The following is a 23,924-nucleotide window of genomic DNA, read 5'->3' as shown; positions in this document are numbered from 1 at the left end:
ATTGTCTCGATACAAATGCAGGTGTGGGTGTGTTGGTTGTTTCTTTGCTGGGCTGCTGGGCAGCTGGCCTTGCCGGGCTGGGGATGGTGAGTCCAGCTTCGTGGTCAACCGTGATGTCAGTTGCCACTTGTGCGTGTGTCGGAGGGTCGAAGTTGGTGGTGTCCTCTTCGGGTTGCTCGTGGCTGTCTCCGAATCGCAGTTTGGTTTGGTCCAAATGCTTTCTGCAAGTTTGTCTATCAGCAAGTTTGACCTGAAACACCCTACTCCCTTCTTTGGCTATGACAGTGCCAGCAAGCCATTTGGGACCATGTCCATAGTTGAGTACAAATACAGGGTCATTGACTTCAATATCGCGTGACAAGTTTGCGCATGGTACATGCTTTGTTGATGCCGCCTGCCCTCGACGTGATCATTGAGATAATGGTGGACAAGAAAAAGCTTTGTTTTGAGTGCCCTTTTCATGAGCAGCTCGGCTGGGGGAACCCCGGTGAGCGAGTGGGGTTTGGTGCTGTAGCTGAGCAAGACTCGGGACAAGCAGGTCTGCAGGGAGCCTTCCGACACACTTTTCAAGCTATGCTTGATGGTTTGGACTGCCCATTCTGCTTGGCCGTTGGATGCGGGCTTGAACAGGGCAGATGTGACGTGCTTGATCCCATTGCGGGTCACGAATTCCTTGAATTCAGCACTGGTGAAACACGACCCATTGTCGCTGACAAGGACATCAGGCAGGCCTGGCGAACATGGCTTGTAGGCTTTCGATGGTGGCAGTGGACGTCCTTACAGACATTATTACACACTCAATCCACAATAACCAAAAACATTTTGCCTAGAAACGGGCCCGCAAAGTCAACGTGGATCCTACACCACGGTTTGGAGGGCCATGACCACAAACTTAACGGTGCCTCCCTGGGTGCATTGCTCAGTTGAGAGCAAGTGTTGCATTGGCGCATGCATGACTCCAAATCTGAGTCAATGCCGGGCCACAGCACATGAGATCTGGCCATAGCTTTCATCATTACTATGCCTGGGTGGGTACTGTGTAGGTCGTATATGAACGTTTCCCTGCCTTTCTTGGGCAAAACCATGCGATTGCCCCACAAAAGACAGTCCGCCTGTATGGACGTTTCATCTTTGCGCCGCTGGAACGGCTTGATCTCTTCATGCATCTCCGCTGGGACGCTGGACCAGCTCCCATGGAGGACATAATTTTTTACAAGGGACAGTAAAGGATCCTGGCTGGTCCAGATCCTGATCTGGCAGGCCATAATGAGTGACTTTTCATTTTCAAATGCATCAATCACCAAAAGCAAGTCTGCAGTCTGTGCCATTTCCACCCCGGTGGTGGGCAATGGTAGCCGACTGAGAACATCAGCGCAGTTCTGTGTGCCTGGCCTGTGGCGAATAACATAGTTATATGCAGACAGCATGAGTGCCCATCTTTGGATGTGGCAGAGGCATTGGTATTAATCCCTTTGCTCTCTGAGAATAGCGATATGAGTGGCTTATAGCCAGTTTCTAACTCAAACTTGAGACCAAACAGATACTGGTGCATTTTTTCACCCCGTAAACGCATGCCAGAGCTTCTTTTTCAATCATGCTGTGAGCCCTTTCGGCCTTGGACAAATTCCTGGACGCATAGGCAACTGGTTGCAATGTTCCCGATTCGTTTGCTTGTTGTAACACACACCTGACCCCATACAAAGGCGCATCACAAGCTAGCACTAAACATTTACATGGGTTATACAGAACAAGCAGTTTGTTGGAACCTAACAAATTTCTGGCTTTCTCAAAAGCAGCCTCTTGTGAATTCCCCCATACCCAGTCATTTCCCTTGCATAGCAGCACATATAGGGGTTCTAGCAAGGTGCTTAACCCGGGTAGGAAATTACCAAAATAGTCGAGGAGTCTCAGGAACGACCGCAGTTCCATCACGTTCTGTGGACTCGGCGCGTTCTTGATGACCTCCGTCTTGGCGTCGGTGGGTCTGATGCCGTCTGCCGCGATTCTTGTCCCTAAGAACTCGACCTTTGGCACCAGGAAAACACACTTCGAATGTTTCAACCTGAGTCCCACGCGATCTAGCCGACTTAGAACCTCTTCCAGGTTCTTCAAATGTTCGATGGTGTCCCGACTTGTGACCAGTATGTCGTCCTGGAAAACCACGGTGCATGGAACCGACTTTAGCAGGTTTTCCATGTTTCTTTGAAGAATTGCCGCGGCCGATCGAATCCCAAACGGGCATCTATTGTAGATGAACAGACCTTTGTGCATGTTGATGCAGATGAGGCCTTTCGAAGATTCTGCCAGCTCCTGTGTCATGTAGGCCGAGGTCAGGCCCAACTTGTTGAACATCTTTCCTCCAGCCAGGGTCGCAAATAGGTTGTCTGCCTTGGGTAGTGGGTACTGGTCCTGTAGCGAAAAACGGTTAATCGTTACTTTATAGTCCCCACAGATTCTGACCGTGCCATCGCCTTTGAGAACCGGAACAATCGGACTGGCCCACTCGTTGAACTCCACCGGCGCGATGATGCCTTCTCGCTGCAGCCTGTCCAGCTCAATTTCCACTTTCTCTCTCATCATATATGGCACCGCCCGCACCTTGTGGTGGATGGGTCATGTACCGGGAACCAAGTGGATCTGCACCTTCACCCCCGAGAAACTTCCGATGCCTGGCTCAAACAACGACGGGATCTTGCACAGAACCTGGGCACATGAGGCGTCGTCGACGGACAAAAGTGCTCGGATGTCATCCCAGTTCCAGCGGATTTTTCCCAGCCAGCTTCTGCCGAACAGTGTGGGGCCATCTCCTGGTATTAACCATAGTGGTAGTTCGTGCACTGCTCCATCATAGGGGACTTTTACTGCTGCACTGCCAATTACAGGGATCAGCTCTTTAGTGTAAGTTCTTAGCTTGGTATGAATGGGGCTAAGCTTGAGCCTGTGTGCCTTGTTGCACCACAGCCTGTCGAAGGCCTTTTTGCTCATGATTGACTCGCACCCGTGTTCAGTTCCATGGATACCGGAATTCTGTCCAGTTCGACTTTTAGCATGATCGGTGGACATTTCATGATGAAGGTGTGTACCTCGTACACTTCTACCTCCTCGGTTCGAGTCTCTAGTTCAGCCTGAGCCGCCATGGATCGATCCTCCTCTGCATCGTGGTGGTTTGCAAGGTTTGCAGCTCGTCTGCACATTCGCTGGAGGTGTCTCATTGTTCCATAGCCTTTGCACACATAGTGTTTGAAGCAGCATTGATGGGCTCGATGATCTCCTCCGCAGCGCCAACAAGGTGTTAACTGCCTCGCATTAACGTTTGATGGCGGACTCTGGGTCATCTGAGGTCATGCAGCTGCAGGCGTGTACATTCTGCCATATGTATTCCTGCCTGAAAACGATGTTACTTTGTGTACAGTTCTTGCCAAAACCTCTTCATGTTGTGAAATTTATTTGGTGTTATCGCTGGTGGACATAAATGCCTCGGCTATCGTTATGGCTTTGCTCAGGTTCGGTGCATCAACAGTCAATAGTTTGCGAAGGATAACCTCATTTCCAATGCCAAGCGCAAAGAAGCCTCTTAGCATTTGCCCAAGGAATCCATCGAATTAGCAATGTCCTGCAAGGCGTCTTAGTTCGGCAACGTAGCTCGCCACTTCCTGAATTTTACACTGTTGACATGTGTAAAATCGATACCTTCCCATCAGAACGCTTTCCTTCGGATTTAGGTGCTCCCGGACCAGCGTACACAGTTCTTCATACGATTTGGTTGTTGGTTTCACCGGAGCTAGAAGATTCTTCATGAGGCCATAGGTTGTTGCCCCATAGATGTTGAGGAGGATTGCCCTTCGTTTGGCAGCGTTCTCGTCCCCTTCCAGCTCATTGGCCACGAAGTATTGGTCGAGTCGCTCCATGAAGGCATCCAAATCATCCCCTTCTGATAATTTCTCCAGGATACCAACAGTTCTATGCATTTTCGCATGATTGTTCGTTATCTCGTCACCAGTTGTTATGTTCATAATAAAGTAATGTGACTGAGTACTGTAGACGTGAGTAAGTGTGACCTTAGCTCCTTTATTCAAATTCCAGAGTGCTCGTGCAGCGTGGGATGCCTGCTTATATACAGTGCTCCCAAGGGATGCTGGGATCCCTTGGGACTCCAACAGGTTTGCCCTCTGGTGCCGGTATGATACAGGTTACACAGGGTTGCATACATAACAGTTTGATTCTCTCCAGTCTGCCTCTGGCTTTCTCACACCACTGAAAAAACTTCAACCAAAGTCACAAATGATATCCTCTGTGATTTTGGTACATTATTCATCCTTAACCTCCTGGACCTTTCTGCAGCATTTTGATCCTTCTCCCACACCTCTCTTCGGTCACCTAGTTATGTAGGATTGCACTTGCATGGTTCCACTCCTACCTATCCAAATGCAGCTAGTGGATCTTCAGTACTGGCTTCCCTTCCATCACCCGCACTGTCAACTCTGAGGATCCATCCTTGCCTCCCTCCCTTTTGTTATCTACATAATGCCCCTTAGTGGCATAATCCACAGGCACAGAACTAGTGTTCCTGTGAAGGCTGATGATATCCAGCTCTATCTCTCCACTACTTCTCAACGTTCTGCCACCCACCCCCATTCCCCACCCCCTAATGTTCGCCATGCTGTCAGAATCCTTGTTCTACATTAAGTCTCAGATGAGATGAGCCGCAACTTCCTCCAGCTCAGCATTCAGACCAAAGCCATCTGCATTGTCTTGATCACCAAAACTGGTTCCTTCCATCTCCGTAACATTGCCCAGATTTCCCCCAATTCTGCCATGTCTTTGTCACATCCACACTCGAGTATTTTGTCCTCCCATCTTCCATAAACTACAAATTGTCCAAAATTCTGATGCATGTATCCTTTCCCACGCTAAATCCACCTTGGCCATCAGCCCCATCTCTACTAACAGTCCCTGATATATTAAATTCAAAATCCTGGTCCTCATCTATAATTCCTTTATTGTCTTTCCCCACCGATCTCTGTAATCTCCAGCAGCCCCATATCTCCTCCCGGGTGCTCCTTTCCTCTGACTCCAGACTTCTGTGTGTCCCTCCCGCTTTTGGTCCAATGTTTGTGGTAGAGCTTGCAGCTATCTCAGTTCTACTCTCTGAAACTCCACCTCTCCATATTCAACAAAACTTTCAAAATCTTCCATCGAGCTTTCAGTCACCTCACCTAATCTCTCCAATCCTGGATCGGTACTTATGATGTTTCTTAATATTGAAAGTGCTATATAAACCCAAGTTGTTGTTGATTTTTACAATGCACTTTTGGTGTCCAGTTTACCTTTTAGGAAATGTGAAACAGCCAATTCAAAACATGTATGGCCTAATCCCGTACAGAGCTGTGGCAAACACGCGTGAGTTGTCTGTGGCAAAGGCTGTGCTCGACAACAGTCTGCTGAGACTTCATCATCATCATCATCATCATCATCATCATCATAGGCAGTCCACTCTAGAAGCATAGAAACAGAGAAAATAGGTACAGGAGTAGGCCATTCGGCCCTTCGAGCCTGCACCACCATTCAATAAGATCATGGCTGATCATTCACCTCAGTACCCTTTCCTGCTTTCTCTCTATACCCCTTGATCCCTTTAGCTGTAAGGGCCATATCTAACTCTATCTTGAATATATCCAATGAACTGGCATCAACAACTCTCTGCTGTAGGGAATTCCACAGGTTAACAACTCTCTGAGTGAAGAAGTTTCTCCTCATCTCAGCACTAAATGGCTTAGCCCTTATCCTTAGACTGTGTCCCCGGTTCTGGACTTCCCCAACATCGGGAACATTCTTCCTGCATCTGTCCAGTTCCGTCAGAATTTTATATGTTTCTATGAGATCCCCTCTCATCCTTCTAAACTCCAGTGAATACAGGCCCAGTCGATCCAATCTCTCCTCATATGTCAGTCCTGCCATCCCGTGAATCAGTCTGGTGAACCTTCGCTGCACTCCCTCAATAGCAAGAACATCCTTCCTCAGATTAGGAGACCAAAACTGAACACAATATTCCAGGTGAGGCCTCACCAAGGCACTGTACAAGTGCAGTAAGACCTCCTTGCTCCAATACTCAAATCCCCTAGCTATGAAGGCCAACATACCATTTGCCTTCTTCACCGCCTGCTGTACCTGCATGCTAACTTTCAATGACTGATGTACCACGAGACCCAGGTCTCGTTGCATCTCCCCTTTTCCTAATCTGCCGCCATTCAGATAATATTCTGCCTTCGTGTTTCTGCCCCCAAGGTGGATAATCTCACATTTATCCACATTATACTGCCTCTGCCATGCATTTGCCCACTCACCTAACCTGTCCAAGTAACACCGGAAGCCTCTTAGCATCCTCCTCACAGCTCACACCGCCACCCAGTTTAGTGTCATCTGCAAACTTGGAGATATTACACTCAATTGCTTCATCCAAATCATTAATGTATATTGTAAAGAGCTAGGGTCCCAGCACTGAGCCCTGCGGCACCCCACTAGTCATTGCCTGCCATTCTGAAAAGGACCCGTTTATCCCGACTCTCTGTTTCCTGTCTGCCAACCAGTTCTCTATCCATGTCAGTACATTACCCCCAATACCACATGCTTTAATTTTGCACACCAATCTCTTGTGTGGAACCTTGTCAAAAACCTTTTGAAAGTCCAAATACTCCACATCCGCTGGTTCTCCCTTGTCCACTCTGCTAGTTACATCCTCAAAAAATTCCAGAAGATTTGTCAAGCATGATTTCCCTTTCATAAATCCATGCTGACTTGGACCGATCCTGTCACTGCTTTCCAAATGCGCTGTTATTTCATCTTTAATAATTGATTCCAACTACTGATGTCAGGCTAACCGGTCTATAATTACCCGTTTTCTCTCCTTTTTTAAACAGTGGTGTTACATTAGCTACCCTCCAGTCCATAGGAACTGATCCAGAGTTGATAAACTGTTGGAAAATGATTCCTTAGGTGGCTGAACAGTCCAATACAAGAACCACAGTCCCTGTCACAGGTGGGACAGATAGTCATTGAGGGGAGGGGTAGGTGGGACTGGTTTGCTGCACGCAGGCAGCGGAAAGAGTGTGCTGAGACTTCACCACCTAGATGTCAGTATAATTTTTGACTCCAGCAAATGCTGTACCTGCATCTGTTGTAGCGCTAACTTTTTGGAATTATTTTTGTTTCGCTCATTCTAATGTAGAGATCGACTGGGTCTGTATTCACTGGAGTTTAGAAGGATGAGAGGGGATCTCATAGAAACATATAAAATTCTGACAGGACTGGACAGGTTACATGCAGGAAGAATGTTCCCGATGTTGGGGAAGTCCAGAACCAGGGTACACAGTCTAAAGATAAGGGGTAAGCTATTTACGACTGAGATGAGGAGAAACGTCTTCACTCAAAGAGTTGTTAACCCGTGGAATTCCCTACCGCAGAGAGTTGTTGATGCCAGTTCGTTGGATATATTCAAGAGGGAGTTAGATATGGCCCTTATGGCTAAAGGGATCAAGGGGTATGGAGAGAAACCAGGCAAGGGGTACTGAGGGAATGATCAGCCATGATCTTATTGAATGGTGGTGTAGGCTCGAAGGGCCAAATGGCCTACTCCTGCACCTATTTTCTATGTTTTTATGTTAATATGTAAGCACTTTGTCCCAGATCTTTGGTGACATGATTGTGCCATTTTTCCCCATGCCATCTACAACATTGCCCGTGCTTTTGTTTTCACATCTGCTGAACTGCTTTTTTTTCAAGAATATTTCACCACACCAGGTGAGGTTCGAGAGGATACAAAAAGAAGTCGCCAAACTACACTCAAAAGCCAATTCAAAAAGATATTATGCATGGTATACCTTTAAGGGGGCCGAGGCTTGATTGGCAGTCGGATTATCCAATTATACAGCAATGCGAAGCCTGTCAATGGCCAATCAGCGAGTCTAAGAGGCGGGATCACAGCCTCTGTGACGCAAAATGCAGCAGGCCGCGATTGGCGGCTTCCGAAAGCGGAGCCGCCATTGGCTCCTGGAATAGGCGCGTCATCGTGGCAGATTTAAAATCCATTTGAAGCCGGAAGTGGGGAAGCAGGGGTTGCTGTTGGGCAGGATGGGAATTATGTACCCGCAACTGGGGTAAGAGAGATATTGCACCCTGGGCTTTGGGGTAAGAGAAAGAGAGAAAACCTGGGTAAGGAAGAGAGAGACTGAGAGTATATGCTGCATTCGGATAAGAGAGTGAGAGACCCTGTGTACTGAGAGTGAGGTGAAGAGAGATACTAGATCCTAGTTCCTGGGAGTTGGGTGAGAAAGAGAAAGACCCTGTGTGCTGGCAGGTACATTGGGAAAGGGAAAGATTCGACCCTCTGTGCTGGGAGTCAGAATAAGGGAGAGAGAGGCTAGACCCTGTATACTGGGAGTTAGAGTTAGAGAGAGAGAGAGACGCACACATTGGACCCTGAATACTGGGGGTTAGGGTGACAGGGACCGACCCTGGTTGCTGGCAGTTACAGTGTGAAAGGGAGAGCCTACACCCTGGGAGTTAGGGTAAGAGAGAAATTGGACACTACTGGGAGTTATGGTGAACTATAGAGACTAGACCCTCTGTGCTTGGTGTCTGGAGGAGACATAAGTTTTCACTTAGAAATGGGGATGTGAGAGAGGGAAAAAAATTCCCTTGTATCAGGTGGTGGACGAATTGGAGCAATAGCCCCTCTGCATCAAGTGCTGGCTGGACACTATTCAGGGGAATAGGAAATAACAACCCTTGACAATTCCAAGCTGGCTTCGATTTGGTGGATCATATAGGTTGGGTGAAACCATGCCATCTGTCTGACCAGTTACAGCCAGGAGGAAATCCATGCTTGTAGTTGATAGTCCTGTAACCTAAATGCAGCCTTGACATTTGCCCACTCCCTACTTCATGAATCTGAAAGAGGTAAGTGATCTTCACTGTTTAATTAGTTCTATTTTACATACTTTGATAGGGGGATGGACTGATTGACTGTAATGTTGTACAGTACATTGGAACATCAGTGTCTATTGTCACGACAGGGGATTGCAGGTTCAAATGGCCTCACACCTATTGGAGCTGTTGTACATTCTCAACGTCCATTATAAAATTTGTCCATCTTTGTTCTCCAAATAAGGTTTTATTAAAGGTTATCTTGCCTATCCATATTTTGGACTGGTGCAGCTATCTTCTCATCTGACCGAGCCTTCCTCTAGTTCACAGGACTGCATCTGCATTTATATATCAATAATACCAGCTTCTCTGGTGAATCTTCCAATCTAAAATGTTGGTGGCCATGTTGGTCACCAAGTAAACAGCCCAAAGGCTCCATTGTAGACTTTACAGTTTTAAAAAATATATATATTTTCCAGTTTTTCCCCATGCTCTCCTGATTAGTGCCTTGTACTGAGATACTGTTCCACCTGTGCTGGCAGTTGTCCAGCACTTTGCCCAAATAGCCATTCATCATGAGTGAACTCAGTGTTGACCGGCTATTTGATTGTGAAAAGCACCAAAGCTGAGCCCAACCTTGTCCTCACTGAAATCTGCATTTGCTATTTTCCAGTGGAGGTCACTGGCTACTGTCTAGGAACCCTGGCTAATTTCATGTTCCAAGCTCAGGGACACTAAGGAAATTATTGCACTTCCACTGCCACCCCCAGCTGAGATTTCACAACTCAGCAATTTGTAGCTCGGCTCCAAACTGGGTCCTCATTTACTCACTGAATCATCAGACAAGTGTTTCTTTTTTTCTCTCATCAGTCTTCATTTAAAATAGTTTTTTTTTTAGATTTATCTTTTTAAAAAAAAGCTAGCTCTGTGTTGAATGTCCTTGTGGTTCCTTGTCTGTCAGTATGACTGAAATATGTTAAATTAAGTTGTTTCCATTGCACCAGCAGTGCACACTTCTGCTTAATTTAAAACTTGATGCGGTCTGTCTCATCTGCGTGCACAATTGTATTTCAAGTTTCAGAAGCTGGAATGGACAATACAAGCTAGCTCTATGTCCATTGTAATTCTTTATACCCAGTGCATTGTCTAAAGAGTCAAAACTTGTGGAAGTCGATAGGTATAAGTGGTGGCCATGTTACACATTGTGAAGTGAGCTAGATTGTAGGATACTAGATTCACTGTTGGTCACTACATAAGACAGGAGTGGTATTTTTATTCCACAACTGGATGGTCAGAGCTGTTTAGGATGTTAGGGATTTTCATGCTACATTCATACTTGTGGTTTTAAAAAAAAAACAACCGCTGTCTTAGACTGTCTTAATTGCAGCCAGCAGTGATCTATCTCCAGTTAAGCAAATGGCTGCCCTCTGTGTAGATACCAGGATAAAGTAAACAAACTGATGTCGGGAACCAGGTGGAGGAATGTTTGGAGAGAATAATGGATACCAGCTGGGAGATGCAGCTGTAATATAATGGGATGGGTTCAGATGGTTTATTGGGAATGGACAGAGTCTGAATTCCTCTCCTATGTTGTGCATCTTTCTGTGCCTTGGGGATGCTAATCCCAACCTGTAACCAGGTCCTAGGAGGGTGGTGAGCAAGTTGTCCAGAATGACCAGCCATCTTTGTTTCTCTTTGCGGTGAGTGTTAGTCTGAGCTTGGTTGAAATAGCTCATTGCATGGGATGACTGTGAGTGTAGCTATACATCTCTTCCTGGTGCAGTGATTTAGAGTGTTCTTGGGTTGTGGGAAGGGAATTACTAAAAATCCTTGACTTCTTCCCCAATTATTTCTTCTTTCGGTTAGCCACATTAACTAACCTTTCGCAGTGTCGAGCATTGTTGAACACTACTTGAATGTTTTACAGAACAACATTTTAAAGGGTATTATGGAACTACAAACCCAGTCTATTTCAACTGTCATATTCCAGGAAAATTTGGAGGCATCCATTTCATGGGAAGAATGGAGAAGGAATTATAAAAGACATGTTTTACATTTTATTTTCTAGATCACCATTTTTTTCTCTGCTGGTAGAAACCTATAGAAAGTAGTAAAGCATTTCTATCGAGTCGACTGGATCTCAACTTGCATCTCTGAGATAAACGAAATGCCCCCTCACTTCTTTGTTTTTTCCTCTCCCAGGTGTTTGGGACCTTTTATTACAATGATGGATGAGTGTGAAGATATTTCCATGACTCTCAGTCCTGACTTCTGTCCAAGTTTTCGACTTGGATGCAAGAAGTTGCTGTCTATCATCCAGGACACCAACTCTTCGATGTCCTTCTCCCCGGAGCCGATGACCTCGCCAATGCCTAATCGTGCACTCAACATGAGTAACCTTAGCTCCTGTGATGGGTAAGCGGGTGGGGGTGAGAGGAGTGCTTTCTCTTCTCGCACGTCATTCCATAACGGCTGAATGGAGAGGGAAGATTTTGTCTGATTCCACTTCTATGTATCGGTAAGCTACGGTGAGGAGGAAGCCCCAAAATCTCCTTATATTGGGGTTCAATGGGGTTATTCTGATCAGTCTTGGGAAATGGAGAGCTGGATGACATCTCTGCCTGTTGGATTGGAGTTTGGGCACATCAAGGAAATATATAGGATTATGCCTGCTTTGTGCAATTTCCCAGCATTGGGCTACAGGTCCTGGATTTGACCTGCCAGAGCTGTTGACGTCTGGAGAATGTTTAATGAAAGGTTGGAGTGGGCAGGGTGCTTCCTGTTGTGTGGCTGAGGATCTTTCCCTTTGGAGGTTGATCCAACCGGGCCCAGTTGGGAAAAGTCGATATAGAAGGCCTTGGCTGAGGTGAGGAAAGGACAGTATGATGTAAGGACATCAATTGGGCTGTTCAAATTCCTTATTTTCAAATCTCTGTGGCCCAGGTGACACCCTCCCTCTTCAATCTTCTCTAGTCCTCTGTCCTAGCTTGCTCTGTCTGCTCTTCTGACTCTGACCTACCGTGCATTCTTGCCCCCCACCTCCTCCCACAACCCCGTCAGCAAAAGAACCTTCAGCCACCATATCCTGTATTTTGGAATTCACTTCCTAAATTCTTGGTCTTGCTTTCCTTATCCTTGCCTTTCAAACTTTACCCCATGAATTGTGCTTCAGCTTACCTCCCTTAACTTTTCACCCACTGCCTGTTTGGTGTCGAGTGCTCTTTCTGTAGATTGTTCTAGGGATTAGGGTTATGCAAACAATGTCATATTTATGCACATTGTGTTTTTTGTTGTGATTTGACTCCTGTGATACAGTCAGTCACAGCAGCTCCATACTGAAATCCTTCTGTCGTTCACTCAGGGGAGGGTAGATACTGGTCCACGCCCGATTGGGAATGCGATAGTTTAATGCAGTAAGGATGGTGTTGAAGAAGAGAGAAGGAGGGAGCTTACTGCAGTTAACTCTAGCAGAGAGATTCTGTTTTAAAAGAAATAAATAAAAATCACTCCAGTTTGGATGATTTGATTTAAACTATAATTGTATTTCCTGAAGATGAGGACAGTTTATGAAGTGAGCTTCAAAAATGCCCAGCTGCTAAGAGTCCTTTGGGAACATTTTAATGGACAAAAACCAGGAAAGAAATGTTTATTACATTCCGGATGGAAACCTTAGTGGATAGTGAAATTACATTTGTTGCACTAAAACTGTACAGTGGAGAGATACACAACACTTGACTCTGAATCATGACTGAAGAGGTGTCACCTCCTATTGTGGGGTAATAAAATCGTAAATTCAGTTACCACCTGATCCCAAGTGTGCCAGGCTCAGTTAGACACCTTCTGAAATCATATTTTTTGCTTAGTTCGGGGCTAGGTTATGTATCGGGGAATGCTGAAATTCTGTTGGAACTGTGGGCAATTGGGTCGTTTGGTGGCTGGCTAGCTATCTTTGGCAGTGTTTTAAGACTGGGGAGAGTGGTAGGAAATTATAAAAGAGAAGAATAATAAATTTTAAGGGGAAGGTTTAGGATGGTTGGAAAAGAGGCTGCGGCATTTGTGTGGCCTGTTCATGTTGGAGAGACAAAATAAGGCAGTTTCAACAGCTTTATAGAGTGAAACAACAGAAGAAAGCTTTCAGGCTGGGTCTGCTATATGCACAAGAGATATAGCAGGGGTTTTTATAGGATTGCATGTGTAATACATTTTCTGCAAGGTGGTAGCAAACACAGTTAGAACATTTGCTGCACAACTTTTAGTGCGTTTAGTAAAAAGGTAAGCTTGAACATCTGAGATTCTTCAGGAGAGACTGATAGAACATAAGAACATAAGAAATAGGAGCAGGAGTGGGCCATTTAGCCCCTCGAGCCTGCTCCGCCATTTGATAAGATCATGGCTGATCTGATCTTGGGCTCAGCTCCACTTCCCTGCCTACTCCCCATAACCCTTTATTCCCTTATCACTCAAAAATCTGTCTATCTCCACCTTAAATATATTCAATGACCCAGCCTCCACAGCTCTCTGAGGCAGAGAATTCCACAGATTTACAACCATCTGAGAAGAAATTCCTCCTCATCTCAGTTCTAAATAAATATTCTGAAACTGCCCCCTAGTTCTAGATTCCCCCATGAGTGGAACCATCCTCTCTTCATCCACCTTGTCGAGCCCCCTCAGTATCTTAAATGTTTCAATAAGATCACCTCTCATTCTTATAAACTCCAATGAGTATAGGCCCAACCTGCTCAACCTTTCTTCATAAGTCAGCCCCTTCATCTCAGGAATCAACCTAGTGAACCTTCTCTGAACGGTCTTCAATGCAAGTATATCCCTCCTTAAATAAGGAGACCAAAACTGTACACAGTACTCCAGGTGTGACCTCACCAATACCCTGTACAGTTGTAGCAGGACTTCTCTGCTTTTATACTCTATCCCCCTTGCAATAAAGGCCAACATTCCATTTGCCTTCCTGATTACTTGCTGTACCTGCATACTATCTTTTTGTGTTTCATGCACAAGGACCCCCAGGTCTCTCTGTACTACAGCATATTGTAAATTATTTCCATTTAAATAATAATTAGCTTTTTTATTTTTCCTGCCAAAGTGGATAACCTTGCACTTTCCCACATTATACTCCATCTGCCAAATGTTTGCCCATTCACTTAACCTGTCTATATCCCTTTGCAGATTTGTTGGGTCCTCCTCACAACTTGCTTTCCCACCCATCTTTGTATCATCAGCAAACGTGGCTACATTACACTCGGTCTCTTCATCCAAGTCATTAATATAGATTGTAAATAGTTGAGGTCCCAGCACCGATGTCGGAGAAAGTGAAATTCCCCTTGGGCTGAGATTGAAGTGTATCAAGCAGTGCATTTAAAAAAAAAAAAATTATGAGAGTAGATGGACTTTGGATGAAATTTAGATCACTAATTGGGTTAGTATGGGGATCTAGAATGAATATTCCAGGTGTGAACCATTGGTTTTTGGGGAGTGGGCAGAAGAATCCAGTGTTGAAAAGTGTTTTTTTTCACTTGTCAGAAGGAATCAACATTCGGGCAGTATGGTTTAAAGACCTTTCTCAAACTAGTAGATTGGCTAGAAATGCCACCCAAGTTGAGAGAGAAAAAGATTTGTGTGTAAAAGGAGAGATGGTTCGAAATAGTTGAAACATTTTGGAGCTATAATTTGTTGTAGCTGATGTTGGATTAATCCCATAGACTGGCCAGGCCCATCCAAGTGTCTCTACGCAAGAAGAAATCTGTTAATTACTAAGAGGTGCTGCTTACCTAGCAAAATGATGTGGTTTTGATCCCCATCTTGTGGTGCAATTCTCTGCAGTCCAAAGGCCCAAATGAGAATATACTCCTTTTTACCAGTAAGAATTAAAAGTTAGTAGTGTCAAAAACTTGGTGAAGGTATTGTATGAATTGCAGCTAATTGGCTCTGGTTCTCTTTTCAGTGACACTCCCAAACGTTGTCTGGACATGTCAAATCTGAGTAATGGAAGTGAGATCTCGGCATCTCCAGAGATTGTATGCAGGGGTCAGTAACACTTTCCTTCAAATTTATTATTCTCAGTGCAAAAGTCAAAGCACGTCTTTCCTTCGGCTATGATTTATATTTGAAATAAATACAGACAATGCAGAAAAACACTCAGCCAGTCAGGCAGCATCTATGGCGAGTGAAAGTGTTTCAGGCTGATGACCTTTCATCAGAATATATATTTGAGTTCTTTGTTTGTCTGAATGTTTTGAAAAGAGCTTGATGATGAATATTACAACTTTTTGAGGTTAAAACTTTACAAGAAAATTAAAATGTTTTTTAAAAAAAACTTCAGAGAAAGGCTGGTTCATAGAAAGCAAGGTGGCGGTGGATTGGTGGGGTGGTGAGGGAATAAGTAAACCACCTGTGCCTTATTTCTCAATATAAGCAAAATAAGGATTATTTGGATCAAGATTTATTTCTGCAGCAGTAGTAAATAGGGAACGAATTATTTGTTTTCCAGCAGCAAATCAAAATATTCTCGCATCACTATTTTTGGGTAGAAGTCTTAGAAATCTCTTTCTAAATTCCTTCTCTAGAGATGTGCACTACTTTCACACTCTGGCAACCCCTCCCCCACCCCAAGTCGGTCGGAGGAGTAACGTGTGCTTCACTGTGTAACACCATAGAGGTCCCCCAGTTTAGTATTTAAAATGGTGCAGCTTGCACATGTAGATATCACACTTCTGTTATAAATGCAAATCAATCTTAAAATACATGTATCTTCTAGTCTCTGGTCTGAAAAGAGCCACACATTCCAATCTGCAAAGACTCTTGACTGCGCAGCCAACCTGTGCTTGATCTGAGCTTTTATTTACTTCACAACAATTGAGTCTCTCTGTCCTTTGATGAACTTCAGTAGTTTTAAAGCAAAATAAAGATATGCAGAGGTGTAATGTTGCCATTATGTGTCAAGTTGTCCTGCACATTGTGCTCATTGAAGTCTTTGCTGGAGTGACATGGGCACAATGCATAAAGCTGGAGATTTCATTGAGGGGATGAACTGATGGTTCCATAGGTCAGAGCTGTGCACTGAGCTGGCACTAATGTTCACCTCTGACTTAGTCAAAAATATGAACGCTCAATTTGGGCCTTCGCTGGCCCTCACCATGCTAGTTGTGTGATGGTTCTGGCTCTGCCTTGGTAGAATGAAGGGGAGATGTAGGGGAATCTGGCTCTGACCAGCTCGTGCTAGCAGAATTGCATCTGCTGACACAGTGGAGGAAATTTCCAAGTGTTAGAATGGTGGGGTAGGGGGTATGAATGGAAATAAAATGATAAGGGAATAAATATATACAAGGCAGTCTCTCTTTGTTTCAGGTTTGTGTCTTGAGTCACCTGTTCTAACAGATGCACAATCCGGAGAATTGTAAGTAGTGTTCAAAAACTCTGCCACTGACTCGATGAGAACTTTAACAGAATACAGTAGAGAAATCCACATAGATTGGAAACTGAGATCTACACACACATTATCATGGATGCAGCATTCCAGACTGGAGAGTTACTGAAAATGCATTTAAAAAAAAAATATATATATATTATATACTTTTCCCTTCGTAACAACACAAGAAGCTAAAGATGAGGAAAGATGATTTAGCTCATTCAAGTTTCTAAATGTACTACTCGATCATAAAGTGTTGAATTAGTTTGAAGACACACTCCTGCATTCACATCAAACCTTTATCCCTCTGTTCCCTGCTGAACTGAGAATCTGTTTGTCTCGTTTCTGAATGATCGATCCAGGTCCACCTGTTGAGAAAGGTGATGTGGATGGTTTGTGTCTATTGATCTCTTTTTCTCTTTCCACCCACCTCCCATCGCCGCCCCATCCATTTCCAGAGCAAGAAACACCATTGACATCTTAACACTTCCAGTGTTGATCAATAGTCATGTGCACTATAAACCGTCATCGCCCTCTCCCTCTCAATACTGCTTTCTGGCAGCTGCATTATTCAGATAGCGTTTGATTTCTTGGAGGAGATGTTATCAGTGACGCCTTTTGTGTTCAAATTGGCCATTGCATTGCTTGTTTAATATCGGGAAGAAATTGAGTTCTGTCTCTCTCCACCTACCTGCACCCTGCCCCAAACTATGGCAAAGAAAGTGAAGCAATGAAAGACTCGAACTCCTAGGGACTTGTTCTGGGAAGAACTCTCTTCTTTCTAGACAGCTGATTTATGTGTGCAGTTATTTGGTGAGCTTGGGGCTGCCATTAATTTCTGCTCTGTGGCAGCAGTTCAGGAGAGGCTCATTCTCCTGGAATATTGTCCCATTACTACTTGAGCGCTAAGCATTGCCAATTTCTGTTTTGAAAATTGTCGTGTAATTTCCTTTCAGGCTGAAGACCACGCCTGATTTGAAGAACATGAAAGCAAATGAGTGACATGTGTCATTCTAAATTAACGCACTTGATGCTAATAGGCTCTGCAAAGAGGTGTGGACCTCAAAACCGGACTAAAATTCTCTGGTTTGGGGTCTGCACCTCTTTAGAAATTCCTATGGGGATTGAATATGGTTCCTAATTAACTTGGGGACTGCTCCTCCCTGCTCCCCCTCCCCTTCAGTGGCAGAGGCACTCTGGCTCAAGCTGGGCAATGTAACATCAGCTGTCGTTACAACAGTCTCCCTGGATTGTGGAGGACAAAGCCATACTTTGGCTGTAGCTGCTCTTGAACTACCTGCCCAAACGCCTCTTCCAAAAGAAAAGAAAAACTTATATTTATATAGCACCTTTCACGACTTCAAGGCATCCTAAAGCGCATAACAGCCAATGAAATACTGCTGAGGTGTAGTCACTATGGTAATGTAGTAAACGTGACAGCCAATTTATGCACAGCAAGATCCCACAGACAACAGTGAGATAATGACTAGATAATCTCTTTTTTTAGTGCTGCTGATTGAGGGATAAACATTGTCCTGGGCACCAGGGAGAACTCTCCTGCTCCTCTTCAAATATTACCATGGGACCTTTTACATACACATGGGATGGACGTAAATTGGTTTAAGGTCTCATCAGACAGACAACCTCTTCGTCAGTGCAGCACTCCCTCAGTACCGCACTGATGTGTCAGCCTAGATTATGTGCTCAAGTCTGGAGCGGGATTGGAACCCACAACCTTCTGACTCCGAGGTGAGATCTTTCCCACTGCTGTGTGGAGATGCTGACTTCTCCTCAGTGCTTCCTGTTGGTGCAGGAGAGATCAGAAGCTTGCGGCGTCACCCCTGAGATGCAGGCGTTGGAGCACTGAAGCTGCTCCATTGATCTTTACCGGAAAAACTATGACAATTCAATATGGAGCACGCAAAGACTCCTACCTATATGATGGTGCTCCTTACCCTGGACAGTTTGATTTACTGTAGAATTTGATTTTCTGAATATGCCTTTGTGACTTCAGTTCTTGCCTTTTGTCACTCCAGTATTTAATTGGCCCTACCACTGGCTATTGCTGTCTCTGTTGTAAAGTGTAACTGTGTCTCCCCTGATTTCTGTGTTTTTTTTTATATAGCAAACAACCCATGGAAAGAGCCCAACCACTTCTGGTAAGAACCCGCATTTCCGGTGAGAAGTATCTCTTCAGAGTATGCAATGTGACGCGCAAGGAAAAGAGACATCTACTCCTGGGGTTTTCCCCCAATAAAAGCAACTGGCACAAGAGCTGTCCAATTTGGAGAGCACACTGTTTACCGAGATGAACACGGGGTTCTCGGGAACTGTGCTTAGTTGTGGCAAGGCGGTTTGTAGTATCTCGGTAGCAGAGGGGTGAGATGCCATGGGGAGCAAGGGGGAAGGGAGAAGCAGGTTGAATCCGAATTTTTAAAAAAAATTTTTGTGTGTGTGTGTGCTCTAAACAATAGTGACACAAACACCTTGAGGAATTGATACTGTAGTGTGGTGGTTATGACCCAGAGTAACTGAGGTTGAGAAATTCAGTTCAATAAATCTAGTTATCGTGGGCTGGAACCACAAATATAGACCCTGATAGGGGTCAGTTTGTCATTTAAAAACTCGAACGGTCTTGCTAATGTCCCATGTGCGAACCTGACTTCCACAGCATATCCCAAGGACAAACTTTTTGAAGAAACCTGTAAATGCTGCTGATGAAGTCTGAGAACTCCATTTCTTCCCTGCCTTTCTAACCCTTCCCCAACACACACAGTAAAAGATTGACTGGAGAAAATAAGGTGAAAAAAAAAATATATATATATATATATACAGCTATATACATTTATATGTATTTGTTGCCTTGCAGCCGAAGATTCTCTGCAGCAGTCCTATGTTCAAAGTGTCTGGCCCTCAGAACCTGATCCAGGATCACATGGATTTCAGAAGCCTGGGCCATAACAAGGAAAATGTAAGGAATGTGTTCTTAGTTTTTGCGCAGCCTATTACACATCAATCTCTGTGCGTGTGTCTGTCTGTCTTCCAGGCCGTAGAGAACAGGAGGCATTCGATAAGGTGCCGCATAAAAGGTTACTGCACAAGATAAAAGTTCACAGGATTGGGGTAATATATTAGCATGGATAGAGGATTGGTTAACTAACAGAAAACAGAGTATCGGGATAAATGGGTCATTTTCTGGTTGGCAAATGGTAACCAGTGGGGTGCCGCAGGGATCGGTGCTGGGGCCTCAACTATTTACAATCTATATTAATGATTTGGATGACTGGACCGAGTGTAATGTAGCCAAGTTTGCTGATACAAAGCAAGTTGTGAGGAGGACACAAAAAATCTGCAAAAGGATATAGACAGGCTCAGTGAGTGGGCAAACATTTGGCAGATGGAGTATAATGTGGGAAAGTGTGAGGTTCTCCACTTTGGCAGAAAAAATTAAAAAAGCTAATTATTATTTAAATGAAGAAAAATTACAAAATGCTGCAGTACAGAGGGACCCGGGGGTCCTTGTGCATGAAACACAAAACATTTGTATGTAAGTACAGCAAGTGATCAGGAAGGCAAATGGAATATTGGCCTTTATTACAAGGGGGATGGAGTATAAAAGCAGAGAAGTCCTGCTACAACTGTACAGGGTATTGGTGAGGCCACACCTAGAGTACTGCATGCAGTTTTGGTCTCCATATTTAACGAGATATATACTTGCATTGGAGGCAGTTCAGAGAAGGTTCACGAGGTTGATTCCCAAGATGAAACATAGAAATTTACAGCGCAGAAAGAGGCCATTTTGGCCCATCGTGTCTGCGCCGGCCGACAGAGTCGTACGGCCCTTGGTCAGCAACCCTAAAGGTTACATATAAACCTACGAACAATGACGGAAAGGCAGAGCACCCAGCCCAATCAGTCTGCCTCACACAACTGCGACATCCCTTGTACTGAAACATTCTACACTCCACCCCAACCAGAGCCATGTGATCTCCTGGAAGAGGCAAAAACCAGATATAAAAACCCAAGCCAATTTAGCAAGAAAAAATCTGGGAAAATTCCTCTCCGACCCGTCCAGGAGATTACCCTGGCCATATTCTATTCCCTGCAGTACTTACCATTATATCTGCGTCGTCCAACAAAAGGTCATCCAGTCTACTCCCAATTACCAGCTCGAGGTCCAGAACCCTGCAGGTTACTGCAATTTAAGTGCCCATCCAACCATCTCTTAAAAGTGGTGAGGGTTTCTGCATCCACCACTCTTCCAGGCAGCAAGTTCCAGATCCCCACAACTGTCTGCGTTTTAAAAAAAAAAAAAAGCCCCCCCTCAAATCCTTCCACCAACCACCTTAAAACTATGTCCCTTTGTAATAGACCCCTCTACCAATGGAAATAGGCCCTTACTATCCACTATGTCCAGGCCCCTCAATATTTTGTACACCTCAATAAGGTCTCCTCTCAACCTCCTCTGTTCCAATGAGAACAAACCCAGCCTATTCAATCTGTCCTCATAAGATTCTCCATTCCAGGCAGCATCCGAGTAAATCTCCTTTGCACCCTCTCTAGTGCAATCACGTCCTTCCTATAATACGGTGACCAGAACTGCACGCAATACTCTAGCTGTGGCCTAACCAAAGTATTATACAATTTAAGCATAACCTCCCTGCTCTTATATTCTATGCCCCGGCTAATAAAGGCAAGCATTCCGTATGCCTTCTTAACCACCTTATCCACCTGGTCTGCTGCTTTCAGGGATCTGTGGACAAGCACTCCAAGGTCCCTTTGTTCATCTACACTGTTCAGTGGCCTACTGCTTAATGTGTATAACCCCCCCCCAAAGTGCATCACCTCACACTTCTCTGAATTAAATTCCATTTGCCACTGCTCTGCCCACCTGACCAGTAGATTGATAGCCTCCTGCAACCCATGACTTTCCTGTTCATTATCAACCACACAGCCAATTTTAGTGTCGTCTGCAAACTTCTTAATCATTCTCCCTATATTCAAATCTAAATTATTGATATATACCACAAAAGCAAGAGACCCAGTACTGAGCCCTGCGGAACCCCACTGGAAACATCCTTCCAGTCACAAAAACATCCATCAATCGTTACCCTTTGCTTCCTACCTCCAAGCCAATTTTGGATCCAACTTGTCACTTTGCCCTGTATTCCATGGGCTTTAAGCTTCATGACCAGTCTACCATGTGGGACCTTATCAAAAGCTTTGCTAAAGTCCATATATACTACATCGTACACACTACCTTCATCGATCCTCTTGGTTACCTCCTCAAAAAAATTCAATCGGATTAATCAAACACGATCTTCCCATAACAAATCTATGCTGACTGTCCCTAATTAATCCTTGCCTTTCCAAATGCAGATTTATCCTGTCTTTCAGGATTTTTTTCAATAATTTTCCCACCACTGAGGTTAGGCTGACAGGCCTGTAATTACTCAGCCTATCCCTTTCTCCCTTCTTAAACAAGGGGTATTACATTAGCAGTTCTCCAATCCTCTGGCACCATGCCCAGATCCAAAGAGGACTAGAAAATGATGGTCAAGGCCTCTGCTATTTTCTCTTTTACTTCGCTCAACAGCCTGGAATGCATTTCATCTTGGCCTGGGGGCTTATCTACTTTCAAAGCTGCTAAACCCCTTAAGACTTCCTCTCTCGCTATTTATGTTATCCAGAATATCACACTCCTCGATAGCAGTATCTGCATTACCTCTTTCCTTTGTGAAAACAGATGCAAAGTATTCGTTAAGAACCCTACCAACATTTTCCGCCTCCACACAAAGATTACCCTCGAGGTCTCTAATAGGCCCTACCCTTTCTTTAGTTACCTTCTTACTCTTTATATATTTATAGAACATCTTAGGGTTTTCCTTAATTTTATTGGCCAACAGTTTCTCGTGCTCTCTCTTTGCATTCCTAACATCCTTTTAATTTTGCCTCTTAACTTTCTATATTCCTCTAAAGATTTTGAAATATTTAGCCGTTGGTATATGAAATAAGTGTCCCTTTTTTTCTTTATCCTCCCCTATAAGTCCCTAGACATCCAGGGGGCTCGAATTATTTTTCCCAGCCTTTTTCTTTAAGGGCACATGTTTGGCCTGAGCCTTCCGGATCTCCTCCTTGAATGCCTCCCACTGTTCCGACACTGATTTACCCATAAGTAGCTGTTTCTAGTCCATTGTGGCTAAATCACTCCTTAACTTAGCAAAATTAGCTTTTCCCCAATTCGGGACTTTTATCCAGGCCTATTGTCATTATCCATAACCAACTTGAATCTGACTGAATTATGGTCACTGGCACCCAAGTGCTCTCCCACTAATACCCCTTCAACCTGCCCAGATTCATTCCCCAAAACTAAATCCAAGACCGCCCCCTCTTATGTTGGGCTTGCTACATACTGACTAAAAAAGTTCTTTTGAATGCATTTCAAGAATTCCGCACCCTCTATACCCATCACACTATATTTGTCCCAATCAATATTTGGATAGTTAAAATCCCCTACTATTATTACCCTATGGTTTTTGGACTTCACAGCAATTTACCTACATATTTGCTCCTCTATCTCCCTCCCACTGTTTGGGGGTCTATAATACACGCCCAGCAGTGTGATCGCCCCTTTTTTAACTTTTTCAATTCCACCCATATGGCCTCATTTGATGTTCCTCCTCACCGCTGTAATAGTTTCTTTAATCAATGCTGCAACCCCCACCCTTTTTATATCCCCCTCTCTATCTTGTCTAAAAATCATGTAGCCAGGAATATTGATCTGCCAAACCTGTCCCTCTTTCAGCCGTGTCTGTGTAATGGCTATAATGTCATACTCCCAAGTGTCTACCTGTGCTCTTATCTCATGCACCTTATTTGCTTTACTCCTTTTATTAATGTATGTACCATTCAGCACAGGAAGACCTCCTTCCTTACTACATATTAAACCCTGTTTCCTCTGTCTTACAGATTCGCTTTCTAGATTCTTGCTATCCAATTTCTGCTTTACTTCCTTCCCTTTTGAATTTGGCCTCAGGTTTCCATCCCCCTGCCAAGCTAGTTTAAACTCTCCCCAACAGCACAAAACTCCCCGCGAGGATATTGGTCCCGGCGCTGTTGAGGTGCAACCCGTTCGGTTTGTACAGGTCCCATCTCCCCCAGAAGCGGTCCCAATGCCTCAAGAATTTAAAGCCCTCTCTCCTTCACCAATGTTCCAGCCACGTGTTCATCCTCTCTATCCTATTCTGATATTCATTAGCATGTAGCACTGGTAGTAACCTGGAGATTGCTACCTTTTGAGGTTCTACCCTTTAAAATTTCTTCCTAACTCCCTGAATTCTTCCTATAGGACCTCATCCCTCATTTTACCTATCTCGTTGGTCCCGATATGGACCACGACCTCGAGCTGTTTACCCTCTTTTTCCGCCATCCCCTCCCCCCAAGATGCGCTGCGTCCGCTCTGTGACTTCCTTGACCCTGGCACCAGGGAGGTACAAAACCATTCGGGAGTCATGTCTATGGCTGCAGAAACACCTGTCTGTTCCCCTAACTATAGAATCCCCTATCACTAGAACTCTTTTTT

At 44.5% G+C, this 23,924-nt stretch overlaps 1 protein-coding gene across 4 annotated transcripts in view; it reads left to right on the top strand.

Annotated features, from left to right (window-relative positions):
* The first annotated feature begins 8,102 nt into the window (after positions 1-8,102).
* Positions 8,103-23,924, top strand: part of LOC139263042 (M-phase inducer phosphatase 1-B-like) — a 46,110-nt gene continuing 30,288 nt past the window's right edge. For 2 of the 4 annotated variants that reach the window (XM_070878532.1, XM_070878531.1), the window contains exons 1-6: positions 8,103-8,955; positions 11,125-11,337; positions 14,879-14,961; positions 16,282-16,330; positions 18,468-18,501; positions 19,212-19,313. In XM_070878532.1, coding sequence (XP_070734633.1) covers positions 11,147-11,337; positions 14,879-14,961; positions 16,282-16,330; positions 18,468-18,501; positions 19,212-19,313 — 459 coding nt within the window. In that variant the 5' untranslated portion in view covers positions 8,103-8,955; positions 11,125-11,146. Of the gene's footprint in view, positions 8,956-11,124; positions 11,338-14,878; positions 14,962-16,281; positions 16,331-18,467; positions 18,502-19,211; positions 19,314-23,924 lie in introns of those variants that run through there. The other 2 variants (XM_070878533.1, XM_070878534.1) reach the window with 2 other exon arrangements.

This window comes from Pristiophorus japonicus, chromosome 4 (genome assembly GCF_044704955.1).
Source record: "Pristiophorus japonicus isolate sPriJap1 chromosome 4, sPriJap1.hap1, whole genome shotgun sequence".
NCBI lineage: Eukaryota > Metazoa > Chordata > Chondrichthyes > Pristiophoridae > Pristiophorus > Pristiophorus japonicus.
The sequence above is the reverse complement of the archived record's forward strand: the minus strand, read 5'-3'. Positions and strand labels throughout refer to the sequence as shown.